Source organism: Nyctereutes procyonoides, unplaced genomic scaffold (assembly GCF_905146905.1).
Source record: "Nyctereutes procyonoides isolate TBG_1078 unplaced genomic scaffold, NYPRO_anot_genome, whole genome shotgun sequence".
Taxonomy (NCBI): domain Eukaryota; kingdom Metazoa; phylum Chordata; class Mammalia; order Carnivora; family Canidae; genus Nyctereutes; species Nyctereutes procyonoides.
This window is the reverse complement of record NW_026575052.1, coordinates 73,951,527-73,972,698: the sequence shown is the minus strand read 5'-3', so window position 1 is coordinate 73,972,698 and position 21,172 is coordinate 73,951,527. Positions and strand designations below refer to the sequence as shown.

Below are 21,172 nucleotides of genomic sequence, written 5' to 3'. Positions count from 1 at the left end.
TCTAGCTTGCATTTGAATGAATCTTTTACCAAGAGACCTTTATTATTATTATAATAGTTTTGAATTTGTACACCCCCTGAAGAGGTCCCCAAGACCTCCAGCAGTCCACAGACCACACTTTGAGAAACACTGCCCTTACACCACTAAATATAAAGTAGCATTATTTGAAAGGGCTATTTAATGTCCTCTCAAGTACATGTATAATCATTTAACCATTACCCTATTATTAGACATTTAAATTGTATCTAATTTTTCATTATTACCAATAATTTGTGATGAACTTCTTTCTACATAAATCTTTGTCTCCCTCTCTAATTATTTCCTAAAGATTGACTCTTAGTAATTTGACTAGGTCAAGAAAGATTTTCAAAGTGTGCTATCAAATATATTTCCAAAGGGACTCCAGTTCTCCATCTGGTTCCTGTTAGGCAGTTGTGAATGTGCTAACACTGGACTCAGATGAGAAGCCAAGTAGAGACTATGCTCACATTGGCAGCATGGGGTCTCCCGAAGGTTAAGCTATAGGAACTTGGGTCAGCTTTATTCATACTAATTGAATCCATATCCCAGGGCATGTGGACTCTGCCACAGCAAGATCGCATTAAACAGTGACAGGTTTGTAGCCAGTGGTATTTATTTCCCGCCTGAAAAAAGTAGAAGAAATATATGTTGCTTTGTCATGTGAATGAGTTTAGCAAAATTCAGTGTTCCAGTTGTTTGGTTCTGTGACCCCAGATGATTAATCATTTCCTCTCCTTTTTGTGGCATTTCTGGTTATGTTTGCAAACCCAATTCTTTCTGAACTTTTTCACCCAAACATTTGGTTCAGCTTGTCCTTAAAGACTTGAAAATGAAAACTTGAGATCATGGACACTCCCCCCTAATTTATCCCCGATTTTTAAAATTGGCTTGATTCTTTTTTTTTTTTCCTCCAAGATTTACTTCTTAAAAAAAAAAAAAAAGCCAGTATCTTGCTAGAAATAGAGACTATTATAGACCTGGAATATTTCTATTGCTACCCTTCATGATTTTTTCCCTTTTTTTTCTTTAGCATTAGTCAAATTATACAGTATTTTATAGGAGCATACATTCAATGGGAAAAGTTGATTTAATGGGCTCAATTTATTCTTATAATGCCTCATGATGTTATGTGATTTTATTCTACCTATAGATTCTTATAACAGATTTAATATCTGCTCTGTAATTACCAACTACAAATTGTAATCTTAGCGTTGACTTTTTTACAATAAACAGAAACAGATGAAAATACTCCTGAAATCAAATTCTCTCAGGCACTGTTGTGCTTCAAGGGCTCCATAAAATTCATTCCCCTCCTTGCTATCACCTTCTCCTAGATAATTTTTATTGAAGCACACTTTGTCACTCAGTCCGATATTTTGAAAACTCTTTCTTTTTTATATATATTTTTTGTAGATTTATTTTTATTGGTGTTCAATTTGCCAACATATAGAATAACACCCAGTACTCATCCCATCAAGTGCCCCCCTCAGTGCCCATCACTCAGTCACCCTCACCCCCCACCCACCTCCCATTCCACCACCCCTAGTTTGTTTCCCAGAGTTAGGAGTCTCTCATGTTCTGTCTCCCTTTCTAATATTTCCCACTCATTTTTTTTCCTTTCCCCTTTATAACCATTTGATTTTTTTTATATTCCCCAAATGAATGAGACCACATAATGTTTGTCCTTCTCCTATTGACTTATTTCACTCAGCATAATACCCTCCAGTTCCATCCACGTCAAAGCAAATGGTGGGTATTTGTCGTTTCTAATGGCTGAGTAATATTCCATTGTATACAGAAACCACATCTTCTTTATCCATTCATCTTTCAATGGACACCGAGGCTCCTTCCACAGTTTGGCTATTGTGGACATTGCTGCTATAAACATCGGGGTGCAGGTGTCCCGGCGTTTCATTGCATCTGCATCTTTGGGGTAAATCCCCAACAGTGCAATTGCTGGGTCATAGGGCAGGTCTATTCTTAACTCTTTGAGGAACCTCCACACAGTTTTCCAGAGTGGCTGCACCAGTTCACAGTCCCACCAACAGTGCAGGAGGGAACATTTCTCCACATCTCCAACATTTGTGGTTTCCTGCCTTGTTAATTTTCCCCATTCTCACTGGTGTGAGGTGGTATCTCATTGTGATTTTGATTTGTATTTCCCTGATGGCAAGTGATGCAGAGCATTTTCTCATGTGCTTGTTGGCCATGTCTATGTCTTCCTCTATGAGATTTCTGTTCATGTCTTTTGCCCATTTCATGATTGGATTGTTTCTTTGCTGTTGAGTTTAATCAGTTCTTTATAGATCTTGGATACTTTATCTTATACGTCATTTGCAAATATCTTCTCCCATTCTGTAGGTTGTCTTTGAGTTTTGTTGACTGTATCTTTTGCTGTGCAAAAGCTTCTTATCTTGATGAAGTCCCAATAGTTCATTTTTGCTTTTGTTTCTCTTGCCTTCATGGATGTATCATGCAAGAAGTTACTGTGGCTGAGTTCCAAAAGGGTGTTGCCTGTGTTCTCCTCTAGGATTTTGATGGAATCTTGATTGAAACCTAGTGAAACCCATTAACCCATTGTGTCCTCTCTAAAATAATGTTGTGAGGACTTGGTGCTCTTTTAGCCTATATTACATTAAGAGGATGCACACATATATGCATGTGTCTTCTCTCCTGAGTTGCAGAGGTGCTACTAAGCACCTGCTTTGTTTACTTTTGAAAGTACTACCTATGTGACTGATTATCTTGCTTAAATTTAAGAATCTTAAAGTTGTATCCTTCATTTAGTAAATAAATAGATTTTCATTTCACATACTATTTCACTACATCTGACTTTATTTTTCAGTTATCAGAATTCCTTTCTTTAATTTCCTATTCATTTATTTTATATTCTTCTCTTGTACTTATCTTTGCAAGCTGAAAGATACAAAAAGAACAAAATAAGGTGTAAATATCATAATCTGTAATAATTCTCCTAAAAGTAGGTTATTCAAACAGGCTAAAATTTGGTCTGGAAATGAACAGAGACCGGGTATAAAATAAAGCTTGTTTAAGGCTTAGAGAAAAAAAAAAATGATACATGTGAATCATATGGCACTGACAACTGGATGTGAAACACAGTGCATCAAACTAAAACTGGGAAGCAAAAAAAAATTCATTCATTAACCTTTATGATGGGACAGAGAAAAAAATAGTAGTACCCTGGTTAAGACACAATTATTTCTTTAAAAAGATCTCTTCTTGACAGAGAGAAATATGTTTAGTGGACATTAGAAATAGATGAGTAAAAGCAGAAACTCAGGAATACTTTATTTTTATTAAGATTTTATATTTTCCTTTCATCTGAAAGAATAGCACACTCAGAAAGGCTGAGGCATACTAACAAAGTCTTAAAACTAGAAACATTTGGAAAAAAAAACAAATCGAAGAATTTTAAATGACAGGTGGAAACTGGGAGAGTAGAATTGAGATTTACTTCTCTAGGACACACCAGATTTACCACTGATCAGCAAAGCAAAATTTAATGTAACAGGCATGACTCTCAGAATAAATGAATTCTTTCTCAACCACTGAAATTACTGTATTTCATAATTTTGATGTATCCTTTAAAAACATGTCACATGTACTTTTATGGTTAGAAAACATTTTTCTCTAGCAATAACAAGTACTTCATAGCCTGAAAATTTATTTCAAGATCCTTATATTTATACATGGATGTTTCATACCTCTCATTTTTCAGAGATATATGAGATATGAGGAACTCATACCCTTATTTTTCAAATATTATAAAATAAGTTATTTGTACTAAATTGTTTTTTCTCCAGTCACATGACTTTTTCAGTTTCTAATGAATAGAAAGAGATAGAAGGGCCACACTCTATCCTTTCCTCTCATCTTCAGGGAAGCCACCAAGGTATTCATCTGGGCTGGCACTTAATCCACTGAAAAAAAGAATGGAAAGGGGGCAAAAAGAGGTTCCTAGCCTACTTAAAGTTTTGTGCTAAGTGGAACAGAAAGCTAAATACAAACGTGATAACAATAGTAAATATGATTATCTTTTCTCTCCAGGAATTGATGAAATATATTGGTGGGAGTGAGCATAAGGGAACAGAAAATAAATCAGGTTAGTGGATTTTGTTCCATCATAGATGCTTTGGACTATATGAATTGTTATTTTTTTTCTATAAATATTCAGTTGTTTCCTGCTGTATTCGGTACTGTGATAGAGAGAATAACCAGACAAGGTCTTTATCCTCCAGAAGACTTCTGGTTTAGTAGAAGAAGGGTCTCAGTTGCCCCATCTGTAAAGTAGGCCATGAACAAGATGATGGCAAAGATCTAGCTCTAAATTAGTAAATTGATATTTAAAAACTACTACGGTTAATACCATTTCTAATTTGACACTTCCTTATTATTTTTCTTTATCCCAATATCCCTTCATTGAACCCAGGCTTTGAAGTCAGGAGAAAGAAATAGGAAGTTTAAAAGAAAGATACAGATGACAAACGGAGAAAAGAATAAGAAAAGAAGGTAAAGAGAATAGCACTCACTTTCTAGAGCATCACTTTCTAGAGCACCATTTTCCTTCAGGCACTCAACTCAGAACAATCATTTCTTATATTTTTAGAATGTACTTCAACATTTAGAAACAATATATACAAATCATTTCATTAGTGGAAGCAAGAGAACAGATCCCTACAAACAAACACATGCACGAACAAATATTTTTTGGTAAATAAAGTAACATGCTTATCCTTCAAATCACCTGATAGCTGCATTATGATCACCTCCTCCATTTCAGAGAGTACAGTTCTCTATACTTTTTAGCATACAGGTTATTACAATAGAGTTTTATAATACAGTCCACCTAGAATCATCATGCATTGCCCTTTCAAATGTCATTTCCTCTTAACTTTTATAATTTGTACTAAAGTTTTAAGCTTATTTTTCTCTGAGCATTTTCTAAGACTATTTTTAAATAGAAGAAAAAATTGTAACAGCTTGTTCCCATGAGATAGTAGAGGGGACTAAGGTATTTGGTAGATTAGACTAAGAAGCACCTGACCAATCTCAGACACACAAAATTACATACTAGTAACGTAGAGAAAAACATGTCTGTTGACAAAAAGAAATCAAGCAACTCATTGATAACCAAAAACAGTAATTGATTTAGTAAATAAAATAGGACATTCCTAATAAAACTATTTATAAAAGCAGATTACAGTTACTAATTAATAAACTTAAGATGTATGTAAAACATGTTCATTTTGGAGTACAGAATTCTCAGTAGAAACAACTCAGGCACTATCATTCTTTTCTATCATCTTCTTGATAGCCATTCTTCAACATTCACAGTGATACTGACGCTCACTGTCACCTTTTCCTTTAACCTAAATAAAGGTTTATTCACTTATTTTGTTTAAAGATGGTCACACAAAGTGACAAGCAGATTCTACCCTAAAACTATCCAAACACTGACATAATAATTTTCCTCATACACTATCATTACAATTCAGGTTTTTTTTTTTTGTGTGTGTGTGGTGTGTGTGTGTATTTTTTAAAAAATATTTTATTTATTTTAGAGAGAGACAGAAAACAAGTGAGCACATGTTGGGCAGCGCAGAGAGGCAGAGGGAGAAAGAATCTCAAGCAGACTCCATCTTAAGCATGGAGCTTGACTTGGGGCTCGATCCCAGAACCCTGAGATCATAATCTGAGCCAAAACCAAGAATCAGATATTTAACCTACTGCACCACCCAAGCAGCCCACAATTTAGTTTTATATTAGTAAAGGTTTTAGCCCCAAGAAGCTAGAGATAAATGTGTTTATCAATAAGAAACCTTAACCAGAGCAATTAGACAAAATAAGTAAATAAAAGCCATCAAAATTGGAAAGGAAAAAATATAACTATTTCTACTTACAAAAGACATGATCATAGAAGGTCCTAAAGAATCCACAAAAAGCCACTAAAGCTAATAAATGAATTCAGCAACGTTGCAAGATACAAATTCAAAACACAAAATCAGTTGTGCTCTGAAACCAGCAATGAACAATCAGAAAAAAGAAATTAAGAAAGCAATCACCTTGACAATAGCATGGAAAATAATAAAATACATGGGAGGTAAAAGATTTCTACACTTAAAATTACACAGTATTACCAAAAGAAATTAAAGAAAACCTAAATAAATGGAAAGACATCTCCAGTTCACAGAAACAATTAATATTGTCAAAATGTCAGTGCTACCCAAAGTGATCTACAGATTCAACATAATCCCTATTAAAACTCCAACAATGTTCTTTGCAGAAATAGAAAACCAATCCTCGGATTCATGTTGACTTATAAGGGCATCAAAAACAAAACAAAACAAAACAAAACAAAACCATCTTGACAAAGGACAAAGGTGTAGAGCTAATACTTCTTGATTTCAAAACTTACCACAAAGTTAACAAAAAACAAACAAAAAATCAAAGCTACAGCAAACAAAACACCGTGGCATTGGCATATGAATATATACATATAGATTGATGGACTAAAAATTAAAAGCCAAATATATACCCATACATATATGACCAATTGATTTTTGACAAGAGGATCAAGTCCATTCAATGGGGAAAAACAGTCTCTTCAACAGATGGCTCTGGGACAGTTAGATTTCCACATGCAAAAGAATACAGCTGAACCCCTACTCATACCCCAGAAAAAATTAACTCAAAATGGATACAATACCTGAATGTAAGAACTAAAACCATAAAATATTTAGAGGAAATTGTAGGACTCAATCTTGAAGACCTGGTATTTAGCAGCGCATTTTTATTTTTGTTTTCAAGTATAATTAACATAAAATGATATATTAGTTTCTGGTATACAATATAATGATTCAATAACTTGATATACTTCTCAGCGCTCATCAAGATAAGTGTATTCCTAAACCCCTTTTATCTATCTCCCCCCCCCCCACTTACCACCCCTCTGGCAACCACCAGTCTTTTCTCTGTATTTAAGAGTCTGTTTTTACTGTCTCCTTTTTTTTTCCATTTGTTTTCTTAATTCCACATATGAGTGAAATTATATAGTATTTGTTTTTGCCTAACTTATTTTACTTAGCATTATACCCTTCAGATCCCACATTGTTACATCTAGCAAGATTTCATTATTTTTTATTTTATTATTTTATGGCTGAGTAATTCCATCTATATATTCCATGTATATATTCCATGTATATATATATATTATATATTATATTTATATATTATATATTATATATTATATATTATATATATATATTACACACACACACACGCTTCTTTATTCATTCATCTATGGATGGACACTTAGGTTGCTTCCATATCTTAGCTATTATAAATTATGCTGCAATGAACATGTACCTTTTCAAATTAGTGTTTTTGTTTTCTTTGGATAAGTACTCAGTGGCAGAATTACTGGATCATATAGTAATTCTCTTTTTTCAGTTTTTTCAGGAACATCTATATTTTTCTAGATTTTTCTAGATTGACTATACCAATCTTCATTCTCATCAACAGTACACAAAAGATTCTTTTTTTCTCCACATTCTTGCCAACACTTGCTAATTCTTGTGTCTTTTATTTTAACCATTTTGAGGTAATATCTCACTGTGGCTTTTATTTTCATTTCACTGATTATGTGATAGAGATCTGAAACCATAAACGTCCTAGAAGAAAACAGGCAGTAATTTCTTTGACATCAACCATAGAAATATTTTTTCTAGATGTGTCTCCTCTGGCAAGGGAAACAAAAACAAAATTAAGCTATTGGCACTACACAAAATAAAAAGCTTTTGCTGGTAAAGGAAATAATCAACAAAGAAGATATTTGCAAATGATATAATCTGAAAAGGGGTTAATATCCAAAACATACAAAGAATTATACAACTCAGCATCAAAAAAAAAAAAAAAAAACAATCCAAGTAAAAAATGGGCAGAGGACATGAGATATTTTTCCAAAGAAGACATACATACAGATGACCAACAGACGTGTGAAAAGATAACAAGACATTCTTAGATATGACACCAAAAGCCCAAGAAACAAATCAAAAAAGATAAGTTGGATTTCATCAAAAATTTTAATGTATCAAAGGACATTAGCAAAATCAAAGGACAACCTACAGAATAGAACAAAATATTTGAAATTATACATCTGATTAGAGTTTAATATCCAGAATATATAAAAATTCCTACAACTCAAAAAGAAAAACAACCCACTTAAAAGCAGACTTTTGTAGACATTTCTTTATTAAAGATATACAAATGGCAAATAAACCCATGAAAGATATATAATTGAAATAGGAACTCAGATACTTCTAGGACAACATTCATAAATCATTCACAATAGCCAAAAGGTGAAAGCAACTCAAGTGTCTATCATCAGATGAAGGAGTAAACAAAGTGTAACATATGCACACAATGGAGTATTATTCAGCCATAAAAATTACTGAAGTTCTTATACATGCTACAATATGGATGAAACTTGAAACATTACACTAAGAGAAATAAGCCAGACAGAAAACGATAAATATTGTGCAATTCTACTTTTGTGAAGTACTTAGAACAGGCAAATTCAGAGAGACAGAAGGTAAATCCAGAGGTTACCAGAGGCTGGAGAGATAGGAGAGTGGGAAATTATGGTTTAATAGCTACTGAGTTTCTGTTTCTGGTTATGAAAACATTTGGTAAATAGAAGTGATGGTTGTGTAACACTGTGTATATAATGAAAGCAACTGAACTATGTACAGTGACAGGGGTTAAAATGTCAAGTTTTATGTTATATATATGTATATATATTTTTTTACCAGTTTTAAAAATAAAATTAATATTACTAAAATTGAACCATCTATTTAAATGAGTAAACTGATATGGTGTGTGATAATTCAAGAAAGCTGTTAAAATATACATATAATAAACACTTATCTCAAAGTCATGTTTAGTGGATGTAAGAGATGAATTTTGTTTTATCTTTGTTTTTCTTCACTAATCATTTACAGTAATTTCAGATACCTACACTTTCATATTTTTAATCAACACTAAAATAATTTTGTTAATTAATAAGCCATGAAGTGAATGCTTTTAGAGTTATACATATGCTTAGTTTAAATTACAAATTCTCATGAGAATTATCCCAGTTCTGCACTGACATCTCTCTCTTTAGCCCATTCAAAATGCCACCCTATACAGTTTCTGTACATACTGATATAGCGGGACCTAAGGATAATTTAAGTGAATTTAAATTATGGATGGAAAAACCCATGTGGTTCATGTTGCTTTTTCTCTCTACTCCAAACTTCTAAGTCAGTTCCTTGCTGATTCCTGGAGGTGGTGAGATTCTTTGACACCTCAACTCTTCTAGGCCCATCAGACTACTGACAAAGTGTAAGCTAAATGTAGCATTTTTTAGCCTAATAACAGGCTTATCATTGCACATAACAATGTAATGTACTGACAGAAAACTTTACAATCAGATGTTTCATTTTCCTCATAGAAATGAGGAAATGAAGTGGAATTATGATTTAATATCAAATTTACATATAATTGATACATATAGAAAATATATCATAGTCCTGAAAGATTAAACGTATGGAGTTGACACTAGAAATTTACTTAATGGAAGTATCTTTTGATGATGGGTGATATTTTACACTATATATAGGAAAGACATTGAAAATTAAGCCTAACAATTCAGAGGTTTCTAATATTGGGGGGCATACCTTTGATGGAAAAAATAGTAGTAGTTTGTGACTGCTAATAAACATAATTTAAAGGAGGGTAAATTTACCATTGCTCACATTCTACTACTTATACTGTGACCCTTTCCTCTTTTACTATAACTCCACATCCTTAAGTGTCACTCTTTTTGTAGTCACCCAACCCCCAAAGTCTAGCCACCTACAGGTCTTTCTTATTTTTTTCACTTTAATAGAAAAAATTTTAAGACTTAAAATCCTCTCAGAAGAAAAGTAGCTCCCATAGCTGAATTTAACAGAGCTGGAAGACTGTTTAATTACTGCCTTCTACCTGCCAACCTTGGTCTAGGTCATCTAGGGTCCAGACTCCAAAGCCAAAAATAATTGTCTCATATCAAGATCTTTTGTATTGCTTGTACCTCACTTCTATCCAATTGACTGCCAAGCCTATCCCTTCAGTTCCTGGTTCCCTGCCTGGCCTTTGGACCATCTGTCCTATCTAGCCCTATGGTTTGGATTTCCTCTTGCTTCCTGATTTCATGCCTGATTTCAGCTGAGATTAATTTTTCTGAGGCATTTGTCTGATCTTTATCTAGTTCCTAATTTCCATTTTGTTTTGTTACTCCTTACTTCAATGTTCAGTCTCTCCTGTGCCAGGCTTTGTTTTGGCATTTCGACACATTTTGAAATTTCCCTTCAATTCCCTATCCAGTCTCAACTGTAAAAGCAGCCCTGCCTAGTTCTTCACCTAACTGTATCATTACTGAGCTTACCACTCTGAGAACTTTATGTTGACTAGTCTTGGAGGAGGGAAAGACAAAGAATCAAATACCACTTATTCAATCTAACTATAGGAAATCATAAGTCTTCATTTACTGTAGTTAAGGAATTAACAGATATTTCTTGCACCTATGACTGTTTTCAAATAACAACCCACAAATATAGCTGCTATATATGTGTATATATATACACATATATATATACACACACATATATATATACACATATATATATGCATTATACCCAAAATGTAGATTCAATGAGGGCAAACTGGTTAAGCTACTAAATATTCAAGGCAATTGTATAGAAATAGTGGAGATTAGGAAACTTTGAAGATTTAATCCATAGGAAGAACATATGGCCAGCCAAATACAATTACCCAGATTAGACTCTTGGACTCATCGCGTATTTTGGTAGGTGACAAAAAGAAGTCATAACTGAAGATTTCTTTCCAAAAAACAAATCAGTAAGAGTTTCCCTCTCTACTACATTTTCTTAGGATCTAAGGGTATGTTATTGACAGACTTATTGTCATTATACCCTGATTAGGCAAAAATATTCATGTATTACATATTTTTTCCTCATAACTGAGCTGCCCTCAAGACACTAGCAATCATCCTATAATTAGTCTTCTATTCTCCATTATTCTTATAATGTGTGTGTGTGCATGATGGGATCATTCTATAAATCTTTAATGGGATATATTTAGTTATCTGGTTATATTTTTTTTATTTCTGTGGTGGGCATTTTTTACTCATCAGTTGTGACCAACTATTTCAGGGTTTGTTGTCTTCTAATAAATCTGCTGACACTTGAGTAATTAAGTAAAGCAAAAAAAGAAATGATCATTTAGGAGTATAGTCAATCAGAATATATTAAGCAGATCTAGACCAACAAGTGAGATTATCAAGGACACATCTCTTTCTGATTCATTTAAAGGAAACACTAACATTAAGAACTCTTCAAAACACTCATATTTAAATTTGCTGTTTAAAACATTATGGAATGACCCATTGCTATAGATCTTTATGACCAACACTGTCATGAAAAAATAGTCCTCAGGATTTGGTGGTTTAGCACTTTTGAAGTCTATGGTAGCCTTTCCATATAGCCAGCTCTTTATAATGTTGTACCCTATGTATCGCTTGAGTGATATTTTAAGAAATCGACTTTAAGACCAATTTATGCCACTTCTTATTTGTCTGTGTTTATTTGGATCTAAGTATTCAGAATTCAAATTATATTTACTTATAAGAATGTAGTTGCCTTTCTGTCCTGAAAAGAAAGTAATAGCCTTACTTATGATAATATATTCAAAAAATAAGTATGCTGGCTAGACAATATGTCTCTCAAAGATGTCTACCAGATAATAAACTAAAAATGTACTGTGCTATACTTCAATACTTATACTTTTTTTATGGCCTTGTGTGCTTTAAGGAAAACTAAAGGAAGTGTTAACTGTGCATTTGTTAATCCAGTTTATGGGAACTGGAGTGACCCAGAGAAAAGAGAGGTAAGTGGTAACGGTGAATTGTATTGTTTCAGAAGCAGAAACACACACACACACACACACACACACACACACACACACACACACACGGTGTTATCTGGACATGATTCCATATCATGGGTAAGAACAATGTTTTAACGGAATTATTTCATTGGAAATGGGAAGGAGTTTTAGTCTCTCTAAATATGCAATGAGAATTTTCCATTCCAGGACAGATTCAATCTGTTTGTAAAGTCAGTTCACTCTTAAGTGGCTTTGTGGTTACTGTTCATACTCAACAAGAGCTGACAACTCTGGAAAACATCAGTTTAACCCAGAGTATTAGTCAGCTACCCATAGTAACTCTTTATTGACTGTTCTTTATATTCTATTCCCAAAGACAAAAGAAGTACAGCATTCTGTGCTGTGCTTTAAATTGAGATGTGAGCAGTAAAGGGCTATTACCTGATCATTTAGAAGACTAAAGAAGAAATTAAAGTGTATTACATCTTTCTTGGGACCTTTTAGGGCTATTTCCTTATCAGCGCAAAAAAAGTAGACTAGACAGATAATGAAGTAAAATCTTTCTCATCTCTTTCTTAAGTAGATAATATGAGCATACACTTGGGTATAAAATAGGATTAGCCATGACACATCACTTCTTATCCATGAAAACCTTACATCTGATTTTAGAAATATTACATCAGATTCATTCTCTTGTGTAACTGAGCATATAGAATGCTAAAACTTTCATAGCCCCATTATTTTTACATGAAAAATAGGCCATCAACAGCTGTTACCATTATTGAAATGAGTACTATGGTGCAAGATTAGATGGTTTCTAGTAATTTGGGAGCCTTGGTTGATATGGCTGAAGGCTAAAACAACACTTGACATTTTTATATGTGCTTTTATTCAATAATGATGTCATACATGCTTTGAGTTATTACTGTTTTGGTAGGAATGAAAACAAAAATTTTCCCAGGGTGCAGAGAATTAATTTGGATGAAATTTCAAGTCAATGAAGACACAGAGAAAAACTTAAAATGTAGCTCCCACATTTCAAATGGATAATAAATAAATAAATGGATACTTAAGAAGCCTAATGTATCTTGTTGGCAAAGTAAGTAGGTGTAATGCAAACCTATTTTCTCTCTCTCTCTCTCTTTTGTATTTTTGTTTTTTGTTTTTTGCAAACCTACTTTCATTTTAGGAAAGGAAAGGAAATTCAATCTTTTTTTAGATCTTTAGTTTATATTTAGTATCTGAAAGATACAAATGATATAAGAAAAGAAAATATAGTGTTTTAAATTTGATATAAGGAAAGAAAATATAGTGCTTTAAATTTGACATTTTTATATTAATATTTATTAAACTTTTTTTAACTGGAGTTTTATTTCTTTTTTTATACTTTTTTTTTTATTTATTTATTCATGAGAGACACACAGAGAGGCAGACACACAGGTAGAGAGAGAAGCAGGTTCCACGCAGGGAGCCTGATGTGGGACTCGATCCCGGAACTCTGGGATCACGTCAAGAGCCAAAGGCAGATGCTCAACTGCTGAGCCAGCCAGGCGTCCTAATATCTTTTAAACTTGTAATAATTGAAGAGCTGCTAGAAATATGTGCATCTTTTACTTTCTACTGAAAAAAAAATGGCCTCTCTGGCACATGGATGAGGGTTTGTATCAAAGACCCACTTTCAGGGTGCTTTCAAGACTCTACTATGTATGCATATGGCAGTGCAATCAATGACACTAGAGAAACTTAGAAGCAATTTCTTTTTTTCTATCCAGATAAAAAAAAAAAAAAAACAATTCCTCTTTCACATTTTTTCCCTTCCATTAAGAATGGCTAGAAAAGAAATTCTGTCACAGTTCTTGAACTTTCTTGCTGCCTTGATTTCTATTATTTCAGAAACAATGAGTTTGTATTAAACTAAGTGTGCCTTCCTTGACTTTGTGTCAGAGAAATAGACTTCTCCAAAATACCCTTCTAAAAACTCTTAGTGAAAATTCTCAGGTCCTGACATAGAAATTGTAAGAACAGTCTAACGAACTGCCATGTATCCAACTCATGGTCATTCTAGTTTCACCTCTACTACCACCCATTCCCACTACACATCAGAGTGGGGTGCTGGTTTATTTATTTTTTTTCATTTTTTTAACCCTTTATTTTTTTAAATAATAAATTTATTTTTTATTGGTGTTCAATTTACCAACATACAGAATAACACCCAGTGCTCATCCCGTCAAGTGCCCCCGTCAGTGCCCGTCACCCATTCACCCCACCCCCCGCCCTCCTCCCCTTCCATCACCCCTAATTCGTTTCCCAGAGTTAGGAGTCTTTATGTTCTGTCTCCCTTTCTGATATTTCCCACACATTTCTTCTCCCTTCCCTTATATTCCCTTTCACTATTATTTATATTCCCCAAATGAATGAGAACATACAATGTTTGTCCTCTGATTGACTTACTTCACTCAGCATAATACCCTCCAGTTCCATCCACGTCAAAGCAAATGGTGGGTATTTGTCGTTTCTAATGGCTGAGTAATATTCCATTGTATACATAAACCACATCTTCTTTATCCATTCATCTTTCGATGGACACCAAGGCTCCTTCCACAGTTTGGCTATTGTGGACATTGCTGCTATAAACATCGGGGTGCAGGTGTCCCAGCGTTTCATTGCATCTGAATCTTTGGGGTAAATCCCCAACAGTGCAAATGCTGGGTTGTAGGGCAAGTCTATTTTTAACTCTTTGAGGAACCTCCACACAGTTTTCCAGAGTGGCTACACCAGTTCACATTCCCACCAACAGTGTAAGAGGGTTCCCTTTTCTCCGCATCCTCTCCAACATTTGTGCTTTCCTGCCTTGTTAATTTTCCCCATTCTCACTGGTGTGAGGTGGTATTTCATTGTGGTTTTGATTTGTATTTCCCTGATGGCAAGTGATGCAGAGCATTTTCTCATGTGCATGTTGGCCATGTCTATGTCTTCCTCTGTGAGATTTCTGTTCATGTCTTTTGCTCATTTCATGATTGGATTGTTTGTTTCTTTGGTGTTGAGTTTAATAAGTTCTTTATAGATCTTGGAAACTAGCCCTTCATCTGATAGGTCATTTGCAAATATCTTCTCCCATTCTGTAGGTTGTCTTTTAGTTTTGTTGACTGTATCCTTTGCTGTGCAAAAGCTTCTTATCTTGATGAAGTCCCAATAGTTCATTTTTGTTTTTGTTTCTTTTGCCTTCGTGGATGTATCTTGCAAGAAGTTACTGTGGCCAAGTTCAAAAAGGGTGTTGCCTGTGTTCTCCTCTAGGATTTTGATGGAGTCTTGTCTCACATTTAGATCTTTCATCCATTTTGAGTTTATCTTTGTGTATGGTGCAAGAGAGTGGTCTAGTTTCATTCTTTTGCATGTGGATGTCCAATTTTCCCAGCACCATTTATTGAAGAGACTGTCTTTCTTCCAATGGATAGTCTTTCCTCCTTGATCGAATATTAGTTGACCATAAAGTTCAGGGTCCACTTCTGGGTTCTCTGTTCTGTTCCATTGATCTATGTGTCTGTTTTTGTGCCAGTACCACACTGTCTTGATGACCACAGCTTTGTAGTACAACCTGAAATCTGGCATTGTGATGCCCCCAGATATGGTTTTCTTTTTTAAAATTCCCCTGGCTATTCGGGGTCTTTTCTGATTCCACACAAATCTTAAAATAATTTGTTCTAACTCTCTGAAGAAAGTCCATGGTATTTTGATAGGGATTGCATTAAATGTGTAAATTGCCCTGGGTAACATTGACATTTTCACAATATTAATTCTGCCAATCCATGAGCATGGAATATTTTTCCATCTCTTTGTGTCTTCCTCAATTTCTTTCAGAAGCGTTCTATAGTTTTTAGAGTATAGATCCTTTACCTCTTTGGTTAGGTTTATTCCTAGGTATCTTATGCTTTGGGGTGCAATTGTAAATGGGATTGACTCCTTAATTTCTCTTTCTTCTATTTTTTTAAGACTGTTTTGTTTAGAGCTGCTTTAGGTCTATAGCAAAATTGAGCAGAACATACACAGAGTTCTCATATATCCCCCCTGCCAACATACACAGACACACACACACACACACACAGACACACACACACAGTCTCCCCCATTATCAATATTCTACATCAGGGTGATATATTTGTTACACTGACAAACCTTTATCTACCTATCATTCAGAGTCCTAGTTTATATTAGGGTTCGCTGTTGGTGTCAACCATGGTATTTTTAAACAAATTCCAGATATCATTTAATTTCACCTGTAAAGACGTAAGTTATAACATTAAGGGATGAAGACTTTGAAAAAATATAAACACAGTATCATATCTACACATTTAATAAGTATTTGATGCCATGAAATATTCAATTAGCATCCAACCTACCCTAATTATCTCACAAATAAATAAGGGAGGTTATATATATTGATGTTGCTATGTTTTTAGTCAGGAGAGATATAAGGTATATATATTCAAATGGATAGACATGTCTCCTAAGATTCTTTTAGTCTCTAGGTTCTATTTTGTCTCCCATGTTTTCCTTGCAATTTATTTGTTGAAGAAATCAAAGTGTTTGACCTATCAGAACTTTCCACATTAAAAGGTTTTCTGATATACTCTGCAAAATATTACCCTCTCAATTAAAAGTCTGGTTTGTTTGTTTTGTATTTCTTTTTGTTTGTTTAATTCACCTATGATCAATACAGCAGGCTTAGAGAAACCAACACTACAGAAAGATGTAGTTAAGATTCTCCCACGGTACTTCCCCATTCTACCAGGGGTAAGGATAAGGCAGTGACTTCCATGCCCCAAGGGCTGTGGACACATACCAGCCCTAGGCCTGTCAGCAGTGTAGGCAGTGTGCACTACACGTGATCGAGGGAAAGTCAGAAATGCTCTAGTTATTACTCCAGTGGAAATCCATTTAAAACTCACTGTATTTTGCATGATCTTGAAAGAAATCTGTTACTTTAATGCCTAAAATCCTAATCTTCTCAATGTGTTTCTCTTTAGAGTTCTGTATACTCCTTCTCAAACCCATTATATGGCACATCAGGATGCCTGGAGACCATATCTAATCATCTGAAATAGCACCATCCAAATCAAGTGTGATCTAGGGTATACAGTTTATAGAAAATCCTACTCTGAAACCTGACAGAAACTCATCCTGTGCAATAGTAAAAATAGAAGGGACTCAGAATACTACTGCAATTATTATACATACACAGATAAATTTTCTTACTGAATATATTAAATGTTTTCATGGAATCTGAATCAGAACCTTAGTTTCATTGTATATCTGAGTATTTTAATAAAATTTTCTACTTGAGTTTCTTGCTTTCCTTTAATTTTATTGTGTCATTTTTTTAAATTATAAATCAAATTGTTTTATATCCTGAGTATAAGTAAATTTTAAAATGCTTATTTAAATAAGATTGAGCTTCGAAACAAAAAGGTGAACTAAGTTAATATACAAATTAACAGGAATGGACAAATCATAGTAAACCTAATCCACATAACCATGAGTAAAAGTTATTTCCGCATCTTGAAAAAAATGTGAAATTGTCATCCTAAACTTGCCTTTATTCAAATAATTATTTAATACATATCTTCATATAGGTATAAAAGTAATACCGATACATGAGTTAAGAAGCTTTGAACTTCAAAAAACTGAAAAGTCCCTACTCCAATGGTTTAAATAATATGGCAATTATTATCCCTAAAACCGAGAAAGTGGGATATAGATCAATTCTTTTTGTTTTTTGTCTTTTGTTTTGTTTTCAAAAGCTCCAAGCCTTCAATAAAGACTTATTTTTAAGTTTCAGTTCCAAGGCTATGTTCTCAGGTGAGCTCCCCTGCAGATTAGAGGATATCTATATAAGCTATAGCACTGTTGCATTCAGAATGAAGTTCATAAGGAGAAAAGGACTTTTTTCTTGTGTCACTTTTAACAAACAAGAAAACCCTTATCAGGATGCACTCCCAGCAACGTTGAGCACTTTTATTGGCCAGAAGAGACATGGAGCCTATGTCAAGTCATCCTCTTCAAAGGTGATGAGGCCACTATGGCTGGCTGTTACCATTCACTACACCCACTAGGCTGAGAACAGACCTGTGAAGCTCACTGACAAGTTACATGAGGGTAGATACCTCAACAAAATTAGAGGATAGTTAGGATCAAGAAAGGGACATAGCTATTAAGTAAGCAACTCTCAACATCTGCTCTAAATAATAATGAGGAGGATGTTCCTTGCAATCTATTGGATACAGACAAAATTAGTGATTAGCAACCTGCCAAGCCTCTGTTATTAAGAATTTGGAGAGAAGAACAAAAAGTTCACGAATCACTTTCACATGATCATTAGGACATTCCTCAGCCCAATGTAAGGTCAGTAGTATACAATATAAGTTTCACCACCAACATATTAGTGCCTTAGTGTTCACTAACCCTACAATAGATTAACCTCAAATTTTATTCCAATTAACTTTTTGAAGTCCATTAACTGCATTCCTTATGATTATCTTTTCCTAACTGCTGCTTTCCTGTTGACATCAGAATTTCTGATCTCAGAAAAATTCACACAAGAGAGGATCAGTTATTCTTGTTGAAGTCCAGCCCCTAGCACTGTGGTACATAAACATTTTGGGAAGCTGCGTTTATTTTAGATTAAAACTATCATCCAGGAGTACCTGGGTGGTGCAGTTGGTTAAGTGTCTGATTCTCGATTTTGGCTCAGGTTGTGTTCTCAGGGCTGTGATCTCTGGGTCATGAAATCAATCCCTGCATCAGGTTTCTCATTCAGTGAGGATGTCTGCTTATCCCTTCCCCCCTTTTCCACTGCTCTCCTTCTCTCAAATAAATGAATCTTTAAAAACAAACAAACAAAAACTATCATCCAGATACATTGAGGATCTTTGCCTAAGCTTATGAACAGTTATGTGTTAAAATTTAAATATGGTTTAATAAAAGACCTCAAGGCTACTACTACTGAAAAATGTAGGGAAATGCAATTTTTATAAAAGATATAATAGCAATGATTATTCAACTTAAATTGGCTTAATTCATAGGAATATTGAAGGAATTCATGATATACAGATAGCTCCAAACTAAGGATAACAACAGAAAATCAACAGAGACTAGAAATTAAGATATTCTTAAGAGTAGTTAAATTTTTTTTAGGTACAAGTTATGTACTCCATAAAATGTTTAAATCAAACATTTTGTGGTATCTATAAGTACATATGGCAATTCTATAAAAGGATGAAACTGATTTTTTTTTCTTATCCCGTAGATAGAAGAGGTATGCGCTTCATAATTTAATGTAACATTCAGAAATAAAAATTTATTTGCATCATTCTTCCTCTAACAATTTTTTGATGTAAGTCCAAATTTATACCATTATGATTTATAAAATATAAAAAGAAGAGAAATACAGAATGGAAGAACAAGTAGTATAGAGAGTTCACAAATTATAGAACTCAGCTTTAAAACATGAAAAGATATTAAATTTCACATGGGACACAAAACCCATTGAAATAATTTTTTTTTAAATAAGTGGATGTCAGGAGAATGGAGTCTAATGAGTATAGTTGATTCTTAAGAGTTATGCTGCACAAATACTTCAGACAACATGTTGTTAACTGAACTCATGTGGCCAACCTATTTCCCAAAATATACTATAAGTACATAATAATATCAATAATAATAACAAATGACAATAAGTACTGATTATCTAAAAAATGCTGTTTAAATATTTTACATGTTTTAACACAGATAAATGAAAACATTATGCTGTATACTATGGTGGTCAGCCACATGTGGAGATTTAATGTGAAGTTTACATTAATTAAAATTAAATAAAATTTGAAAAATGCATCTCCTCAGTTGCAGTAGCCACATTCTAAGTATTCAATAGCCATGTGTAACCAGTAGCCACAGTAATGGAAAATACTGGAAAATATTTTATCATATAAAATGCCCTCAGACAGCACTGTTTAGAACAGTGTTGAAATATTTTGCTATAAATAGCACAACAGTAATCTCTACAAACTTAATAAGCACTAAAAATATTGCCTAGTATATGTATTTTAACTAGAACTGGCCAATTTCTATAATAATAAATTATAAATAAGCCATATTTATCTGTAAGAAAACTCACAAATATGTGATAAACAAGTACATATTAACAATGCTCTCTTGACATAAATGTCATATATCATTCTATTATATCATATCATCTTTGCCTATTCCTTTAGGTGGTACCTTGAAGAAATTGTATAAGAATTTGCTTTTCTCTATTAATCTTCTTGACCATCAATCATTTTTCACATATGTCACACTGAGAACAAAATTCACAAATCCTTTAAATAACTGCCTTGTGTTTATTAGCACATTAAAAGCATGTGTTTCAGGTAAACCAACAATTGTATTTGTGGCAATGTCTTTTGCAATAAGTAGTCTTAAATTTCATTCTTAAAGATAAAAACCAAGGAAAATCTATAAAAAAGCTGTGACCTTTTTAAACTCCAAATGCCTTTTAAAAATATTTCAAGAATGTATTTCACTGCCAAACCAATGACAGGTTTGTGAGTCTTAATGTTATTCTGCTTTTCTTCATATCAACTTGCAAAATGTTTTCTGTTTCATTGCCAATGTGTCTAGAAAACAAATCCAAGGGTTAATATCTAAAGTCGTAGGGATCCCTGGGTGGCGCAGCGGTTTGGCGCCTGCCTTTGGCTCAGGGCGCGATCCTGGAGACCCGGGATCGAATCCCACGTCAGGCTCCCAGTGCATGGAGCCTGCTTCTCCCTCTGCCTGTGTCTCTGCCCATCTCTCTCTCTGTATGACTATCATAAATAAATAAAAAAAATTAAAAAAAATAAATAAAGTCGTCATCAAGGATCCCTGGGTGGCGCAGCGGTTTGGCACCTGCCTTTGGCCCAGGGCGCGATCCTGGAGACCCGGGATCGAATCCCACGTCAGGCTCCCGGTGCATGGAGCCTGCTTCTCCCTCTGCCTGTGTCTCTGCCTCTCTCTCTCTCTCTCTCTCTCTCTCTCTCTCTCTCTGTGCCTATCATAAATAAATAAATAAATATTAAAAAAAATAAAGTCATCATCAAACTCAATATAC

At 34.1% G+C, this 21,172-nt stretch overlaps 1 protein-coding gene across 1 annotated transcript in view; it reads left to right on the top strand.

The window, feature by feature from the left end:
* Positions 1-17,132, top strand: part of MALRD1 (MAM and LDL receptor class A domain containing 1) — a 761,302-nt gene extending 744,170 nt beyond the window's left edge. Inside the window, 2 exon segments of the mRNA XM_055332672.1 lie at positions 11,955-12,030; positions 17,055-17,132. Coding sequence (XP_055188647.1) covers positions 11,955-12,030; positions 17,055-17,132 — 154 coding nt within the window.
* The last annotated feature ends 4,040 nt before the right edge of the window (positions 17,133-21,172 follow it).